The sequence below is a fragment of the Pyrgilauda ruficollis genome, unplaced genomic scaffold (assembly GCF_017590135.1).
Source record: "Pyrgilauda ruficollis isolate IOZ18807 unplaced genomic scaffold, ASM1759013v1 scaffold24, whole genome shotgun sequence".
Lineage (NCBI taxonomy): Eukaryota > Metazoa > Chordata > Aves > Passeriformes > Passeridae > Pyrgilauda > Pyrgilauda ruficollis.
The window spans coordinates 6,300,125-6,308,819 of record NW_024523648.1 but is presented as its reverse complement, the minus strand read 5'-3'; the positions used below and the strand labels follow the sequence as shown (position 1 = coordinate 6,308,819).

Here is an 8,695-nt window from a genome sequence, read left to right as displayed (position 1 = left end):
ATTTTACCAGTATTTAATTTTTTTTCCTCTAATTTCTTATTATGCCTTAGGCAAAAGTAATTTTTGGTGCTTATCCTTTTATAAGCATTTTCTTTTCTAAAAGTTGTTTTGTAGTTTGATGTATCCCTTGCATCACAATGTCAATATGACTTCTTGTGGTCCCTAACTTTCTTGTTTTGGGTGCCACACTATTTTTTGTTTCCGTCCAGATTTGCAGAGGGCTGGGGAACATTCCTCCAAAAGCATCTTGCTGCTGGTTGCTCTCGCCCCCGCCGTGGCGGTGGTGCTGCGAGCAGAGGAAGGGAAGGCAGCTTCTGCTGCGGGAGCGTGGGGGACCGCATGGCCGGGCTGGCCGAGTGGCGGTGCCGCCGGGGACGGCTGCGGGGGTGTCAAGGGACGCGAGTGCGGTTTTGAGATGTGCTTTTGCAGCCGTCTCAGTGCAAATCACTCGGGAGGTCCTCGTTTTCAATTTAAAATGCAAAAAGAACTCTCCCGACGGGGGATCTGCTCAGCTCCATCCATCCGCCGCACCACGCGCTCGCACTGAGTGAGGAGGCGGCCGAGAGTGGGGAAGCGCTCGTTTGCCTCCGGGCTTCCTCCCGTGGAATTCTTCCAGCGGAGTTAGAGTTGCGGGGAGGCCGGGGAGGACTCCCGTCCACCGCCTTCCTCCGCTTCCCCGGTCAGGAGGAGGCTTTTGGGTGGCTAACGCGAACTCCGAGCATTTCGGCGAGCAGCCCCCGCCGGAGCGCACGGCAGGTGCTCCGGGCGCGGCGGGGTCCGGCCCGGCCCCGACCCGGCCGCCGGTGCCGGTGCCGGTGCCGGTGCCGGTGCAGCGGCGCGGAGCTACCCGCACAGCGCGGTGCTGGACGGCGCGGGCGCCTACCGCCTGCGCTGGGGCCGCCGCGGCAGCGCCCTCGCCCTCCGCCTGGAGGTGCGCACCCGCGGCTACGTGGGCTTCGGGCTCTCGGCCAGCGGCGGCATGGCCTCAGCCGACATCGTGGTGGGGGGCGTGGAGAGGGGCCAGCCCTACCTGCAGGTAAGGCCCTGCTCCTTTCCCTCGACCGCCGAGCCGCGTCCCCCTTGTCCGCCCACCTTCCCCGCGCTGTCCCTCTCTCGGGACGCCCTTCTGTCCCTGCCCCACGTTTCTTCTGCAGCCTTCTTGTCCTGCATCCCTGTACCTCTTTACTTCTTTCCACCCTTCGGATTATCCCTATTCTTCTGCGTTCCTTTCCCCTGGAGGAGATACTTCTTTTCGATCCACTCCTTGCCACAACCTTCCCTCTAAACTTCTACACAGATTTCGTTAAAGGTGTCAGGTTTCTTTGCTGTTTATCCAGAAGATATAACAGCCCTATTCTCTGTCCTTTGGGCACTCTCTCCTGCCTGCCCGCTGAGCCTAGACGCGCGGAGGAGAGGGGTGGGAGGGCAGAGTCTCTCCCAGGGAGGTGTGGCACCTTTCCCCTCGCCTTGCCAACAGCTGGTGGAGCTTGGCCGTCCTGGTGCCGCCTGAGCTCGCTCTTTCTAATCCCACCGGCATGAGGGCAACATCCCACCAGCTTCCAAGCCTGCTGATGTCCCCTTCTGCTGCTGCACAGCTGGTGCTTCTCCTGTTCTTGGTGTTCCTCCTCTCCTCACCTGGAAGTGTTGTGCCCCAGATGTTGGAAAGGACTTGCAGAGTGATCGCTGGGAGGACTCCCGGTACATGTCCTTGGTCTGGCAAAGCAAGCTCAGAGGTGCCCAACTCTACTGGCATAATTTTCTTGGGATGTTTCTGTAGTAGTCTAGATATTGTCAGGGCTATGTCTGGGAACAGGAGTGTGGAACAGAGGCCTTGCTGGGTCATCCCCTCCGAGAGGCACTGGTGGCTGGTGGAGTAGGAGCCATGAGAGGGGAAGGGACCCACACCTTTGGTACCCTCTCATCAACCTGAGATCCAGCCGGCAGGAGCTGCTCTGGGGTCAGGGGAGCAGGGGCAGCTTGTCCCACAGAAAGGGCAATCAGGCCTGGAACAACAAGCTGTCATCCCCAGATGCTTGAATGATAAGTCAGAGATGCAGTTTAAGAGCAGAGTGGTTGTTAGAGTATGGTCTAGGAGAAGTCATTGGTCTTTCCTTCATTATGTTAGAGCTAGTTGATCTTTGAAGCTACTGCTTAAATTTAAGGGTTTTTTCCATAAGAATATGAATTTTCTATTAACAATTTACTATAAGAAAATAAAATGCATAATATGATCCCCCTACTATTTGTCAAGATTTTGTAAAACCAAAACTTTTCCAGAAGAATTGAGATTTTAGTATAAATATTTTCATATTAAAAATTTCTTTTACTTTTTCTTTCCTCAATTTGTTTGCTGTATGAAGTTTAGGCAAATATTTGTCTTCCTTAAGTGCAGACCAGTGATTTTCAGAATATTGCTTTCTCCATATTTCAAAATGAAGATAATTTATCTTGAAGCATAAATAAAAGACTAATGATAGTGAAGAAACCCACTCTAGGCTGCTCATTGAGCAGTGAGCTCTTCACTCACAGAATGAAAGGCTTTCTGAAAGGCTTTGCAATTCAGAAGACACACCTATTAACCATTAAAAGAAACCCAAGCTTTTTTTCTGGTTAGTTCATAGATCCCATTAGGGTAAAACAAGTATTTTAGAGAGGCATCCAAACCTAGTGTAAAGACATCCAGTGGTGGAGGATCCATCACTTCCCTGGATAGTTTGTGGCAATAATGAGTCTCTGATGTTTCTGATTGCCAGGATTAGTTTTTCTTGGCTTAGCTTTCAGCTGTGTATTTTCTCTACTATATTAAAAAAAATCTACTCCCCCTGCATACCGCCTTCATGAAGTTATTTATATGCTGCAATCGAGACAATCGTCACTGCTCCATTTTCTTTTTTTGTTAAATATATAGATTGGGCTCTTTAGCATTACAGGACATTTCCCCCAGCACTCCCAGCACTTTTGTGACTCTTTTCAGCACCCTTCGAAGGTTTTCAATATCTTTAAAAATGGCTCTACTCTTCCACAGGTTTTATCCACCAATATTCTATTACAAATAAAAAAGGACTGTAGCAAATGCCTGCCAATAGAAACCTACTGGTATTTTTCCTGAAGCACTAATTTAGCACATAAATTGTTATGCTAAGAGCTATGAGTTATTTTGTTGCACTTTTGAGTAGGTAAGAAGAAATACTTTTGTTATGCTTGCTTGCCACTTGAGGCTTGCTCCATCCCCATTCCTTCTTCAGTTCTAGGAAGCATGGTTTCTTTCTAAACTGAACTGAGGTTTTTTAAAAGTTGCTCAGTTAAAATTTTTCCATACTTGCACCAACAAGGAACAGCCAGGAACAAAGATGATAAACAAAATTTGTCCAGAGGCTTTTTCTGGTCAGGCAGCAGGGATTGCTAGAAAATGAACAAATTGTTCTAGGATGTTGTTTCAATAATATCCAATTCTTCACTTTACTGGACAAACAAATGCAGTTAATATTTTAAAAATACATTCTGTGCTAAGTGTATATCATCATAATTTAGATTATTTACTACTGAAAAAGATTTTTTCATAGATAGCATCCTTGAAAGTATGTGGTTTTATGCCTAGCTGAACTCCATGAAATATGTACACCCTATAATGAATGAACTTACTTTTCTTTTTGGTTTTAGAAATATGTTTTTATTCCATGACCATCCGTTGGAAAATGTGCATCGTGGTCTAAACTCTTAGAGGGGTCATTTTTTGGTTTCTTTGAAAGTTTTGAGATGCTTGTTAGTGGCCTGATGTTCAGATGTTCTGAAACACCTTTATAGCCTTTCAAGTGGGCATTGAAATTGCTAGTCCCTTGGGTCAGTTTTGCCTTTTTTCCCCCCCACAAATTCTCTCACCTTCTTTAAAAATAGAAAGTGTTCTCAGAGGTAAGAGTTCTCTTCTGGGAATAAACATGTAAATATAGTTAGATTACAGCTGCCAGTTAGGGTAAAAGCACATAATCCTGTCTGTGGAAGGTCCATGCATTGGGGTAGAGGAAGACTGCCAGATAGTTTTCAGAGAAAAGAGAAAAAATATTTCCTCTGGCATTTATTCCTCATCTTCTCAGAGCAAGTAAATGCTATTCCCACCATCAGCAGGCAGTGTTTGCCTTGAAAAAACTCAAAGTCCTGGATATCCTGGGTTGGATTTTACTTTCTCAGTTTTCAGTGTATCCTGAACTTGGGTGCAATGAGCTCTTTGTTTTGGTTTGCTTTTCTGTGTTGGAGCTGTATTTAATCTGAAAGGGTGTCTGACATAAGGAAAGGCTAAAACAATTTGGAAGCCTGTGGCTTAGTTTTGTCTAAATATATCAAGATGGAAAGTGTTACTATGTCATGAAAGAAAAGAACAAGTTTTTTGAAGAGCATTGGAATGATAGGGAATTATACATTTACAGTCCTAACATTTAAGAAGTTTGATACTTGAAATGGGAACCTTAGCATATTTTGGGAGGACATAGAATGGGTATGTGTATACATACATGCATGACTTAGTGCTTTGTCATGAGGGAGGCACCTCCACCGAGCAGAAGGAGGAAAAGGAGATCAGTGAACAGACTGTTCTTACACATTACTGAGAGCCTGTGGTGTCAGAGCAGCAGACTGTGTGGCGTTTGGCTGAGCATGTTTGAGAACAAGAAGATGCCAATGGGGGTCGGTATTAGAAAGCTGGGAGCTGTCTTTGTCTCTATAGGGAGCAGCTGGACTTAGGAGAGTTCATTCTTAGCAAAATGTTACCTTAAAATATTTCCATGGTCATTTGCAGCATGTGTTACTCTTCATACAAGATCTTGTGGCAGCCTCAGATTTTGTATCTTTTTTTTTTTTTTTTTTTTTTTTTTTTTCCTCCTAATGCATCTCTTTTGTGCTTATGAATTGACACAGCATGCATTTTCTTGCTAGACCCATGCCTTTTCCTTGGTCTCCACCCCTGTCTGGAATTGTGCATCCCCACCCACAGCACGTAGCTGCTGAGAGCCCCATTTTGGGGAGAGTAATCCTCCTTGATGAATGCCTATTTTGTGCAAGTTATACAAGAGGCTTGCATTGTTAGAATCTTCTGTTGAACTTGCACAAAAATAGTCCCTACTCAGGGTGAATAGGGACTGTATGTCACTAAAAAGTACTTTATTATTCATTAGAGCCTTGCTTATTAACTGTCACCCAAACTAAAGAATATCTGTTATCAAATGTATCCCATAGAGTTAGCTTAATTGCTCACAGGGAAGTACTTGGAAGAGATTTTAAAGGACAGAAAAACAGTGAGCATTTTCAGTACTTAACGATATGCCGCTTTTAAGTGCACTCATGCCAACAGCAACAAAAGAAGTGTTTAGAAAACAACTTGAAAGGCACCAAGAGAGAGATGCGAAGCGAGTGCCACACTGACATATCTCAGTCGGTGTTTTGTTGGAGGTATTTCATGCCTTTGGGCGTTGGGGCAGAATCTCCAGGTGACTAATGTCTCCCTCTTGGCTTCAATGTGGGGCATAAAGAGACGCTCCAGTGTACATCTCCACTGGCTGGATGCTTTGTAGTTCCCTTTGAGAGGTACAATAGTTAGGACAAGGAAGCAACAGTTGGTGAACAAAAGATGAGAAGAATTCTGAAGCTTGTAATTTGCAGGCCTTCAGGGGACTGTTTTCAAGTGTTTGGTTTGGATTGTTTTTCTTTTTTCTTTTTTTTTTTTGTTTTTTTCCTTTGTCATTTTTTTGTTCTCCTTTGGATTCTGGAAACACCAAGAAAATGAAATTTTCTCACATGTCCCCAAAAATATGGAATTGTAGCCACTGTGAGTGATGCAAAGACTTACAATAATGAGGGGATTGATTTAATTCCCAATATAAACAAGTACCACAGAAGTAGGAAAGGGAAGAAGGGAGATTTTCTAAGGCAGATCCAGAAATTTTGGGAACAAGTATTCCTAATTGCTGTGCTTGAAAATCCCCTAAGTGTTTTTAATCTTCCTCATAATTGAAGTAATTAAAATAATTAAACCCAGAAAACTTGTACTGGATAAATGTGGCTCCTCTGTAAGGAATGTTCCTTGTGATAAAGTGCAGTTCTAAGATTGTATCGTGCAGTATCTCCTCCTTACTGATTTTCTTTCCCTTAAAACACTTTGCTGCATGTTTTTTCTAGTCTCTTTCTGTTAGGACAACCTTTAATCTAGCTTTGTATTTTCTGATATAACTGGAATATAAACTCTTACATTAACATTTATTCTTGATGTGAAGACTTGTATAGGGCCTTGGGACTCCACCACAATGTCAGATTTCCCATGTCAATATTCAATGTCATTGTCATGGGGTGACTTTATGATGTTGAATTTGTTCTGTTCGTCTGTTTAGCCCAGAAATTAGTTTTGCACCTTTCAAACTAGATCTGAGAGTGAAGTGGGGGAGAAGGAGAAGTGGTGGATTGTCTGAGGTGACAAAAACATAGAGATGAGCTTCAGCATTCCTGCTCACAGACTGTGCTGCCTGCAGCACAGACAGCAGGAGAGAGCTCTCCTTTGCTTTTGGTTAGTTTTTTTGAGCTAGCTGAGGCAGAGAAGTTCCCTGGACTGTGGCTTTTCTTTTTCTTGGAGCTGATTGGCCCTGCTCTGGACTGAAAATCCAGAAGAACACTGGGACCTCACGCCTGTGGCCCACCAGGGCCTGGGACACAGCATTTTCCAGCACAGCAGGGACTGAGGAGAGACTGAGCGAGCCGAGATACAGTCCACAATGACTTTCTGAATTTGCCATTTCTTCAGAACAGCGAGAGGTTTTATTTGATATTTTTAATTTTTAATGTTTGTGAATACTTTGTTTGATAAATAAACAGGTTTTTTTCACCTTTCTCCCAGGAAATCTTTTCCTGAACCAGTTTGGGGAGGGGCAGCTTGAATCTGCTTTCTAGAGGCACCACTTTGGAAGTTTCCTTCCAAATTTTCCCTAAACCAGGACAGTCATATTTCAATCTCTAGCCACTAGTGCCTCTTACACCTTCTTGTGCTAAGTTAGATCTCCACAATTCAGTGTTTTCGTTTGTGTGCAAAGTGGTATGTTTTACTTCTAAGGAATTTCACAAAAACAAAGGGATGCCGCTGCCAACTCTAGGCCACCTTGGGCATTTAACTGGATATAAGGAATATACAGAAGTGTATTCAAGTGAATATACACTTCTATAAGAAGTATAAGAAATGTAAGAAGTATAAGAATTAAATATAAGAAGTATAAGGAAAATAAGAAGATAATAGGATTCTTCTCTTCTCTTGTATAAGAAATATACAGAAGTATATTCAAGTCTGAATGAGAAAAGGCATATGTCTAAGTAAATAATTGTGTTTCATGTATAAAAAATACAAGCCCTCTTTTTGTGAAGAAAATATATGAACATGTACACACATATACAGGCATTATCTGTTTCTGTAAATACACAAATGGAAATGTGTGTCTTTGTGTATATGTTTGTCTGCATTTAAATTACAGACACACACACACAATTATTTGCTAGAGATAAAAATTTTCTGTCCTTGTCAGAGTTACTAGTGCACCTGAAGTAAATAATCCACACTCTAGTGTGTGTCAACCAGTTTAATTGGAGTTGTACCAGAAATTGTGTACAGCTTCTCAAGACTGCCCATGTGATTGAGATCCAGGCTTCCTAGCAAGGACTGAATCACGTCTGCTAATCTGCTGTGTAGGTAAAAAAGCAAAACGTAAAAGCCCAAACCCAACCTCCCAAAACCCACCCAGCCAAACAACCAGAAGCAAACAAAAAAAACCCTGAACAAAAAACCAGTGCAACATGCCCCCACCCCCCTCAAACTAATAAATTAATTATAAACAGACTGCCCATGGGGCAGTGGCTGTGAACTTACTGATCCCAGTTACTTTAGGAACTTACTGCAACTACTTATTGCTCTTTCTGTACCCTTTGTATAGTTATTTTTTCATTTGCAGCCAATCTCAAGATTGGTTCAGTCAACTGGAATGCTCTCAAGGTGTTCTTATATAGAACAGCGATGCTTTCAGGCTCCTGCCTCATGTTTGGCTGCTGTGAGTGGGCTCTGCTTTTCCCCAGCATAAGCTCATAGTAAGATCTTTGCCTGAAACTCAAGCTGAAATTTATTTGAGGTTGCAAAACAGTTTGGTTTGCTTATTTGTAAACTCATGCTCTGTTTCGTTCTTGCCAAATACAGTGTAAAACCAGCTTCTTTTAGGTGGTAACATCTAGTGTGTACTGGAACCTTGAGCAGCAGGATTCCATTTAAATTGAATGCAACAATGAAAAAAAGAGAAATGTTAACCACAGTTATTTTTTTGGAAACCCAGAAAGGCATAACTTGGTGCTTATTTCAAACAAATGTTTGGTTCCATTCTTTTCCTTACCGTAGCAGTTTATCCAGCCTATTTATGCTAAGATAAATCCTCTCCTACGCTAACTTTCATCTTTGTTACAGTTCATGATCCTTTTTGCCAAGTTTCTCCTTGGTCCTGGTCATTGGCATCAGCTTGGAAATTGGGGATTGTCCTAATGTGACTTCATGATGCTTGTATTCCCAATCGTCTGTTCTGTTTATGCTGGATATTAAGTTGGGCACCTTAAAACTAGATCTGAGAGTGGAGTGGGGAGAAGGAGAAGTGATGGAATGTTTGAGGCAGCTGTATTCAAAAACATAGAG

The 8,695-nt window shown here is 43.1% G+C and overlaps 1 protein-coding gene across 1 annotated transcript in view; it reads left to right on the top strand.

The window, feature by feature from the left end:
* Positions 1-339: 339 nt before the first annotated feature.
* Positions 340-8,695, top strand: part of MOXD1 (monooxygenase DBH like 1) — a 50,884-nt gene continuing 42,528 nt past the window's right edge. Inside the window, exons 1-3 of the mRNA XM_041470022.1 lie at positions 340-407; positions 513-679; positions 735-1,036. Of these exons, the coding sequence (XP_041325956.1) occupies positions 340-407; positions 513-679; positions 735-1,036 (537 nt within the window). The remainder of the gene's footprint in view (positions 408-512; positions 680-734; positions 1,037-8,695) is intronic.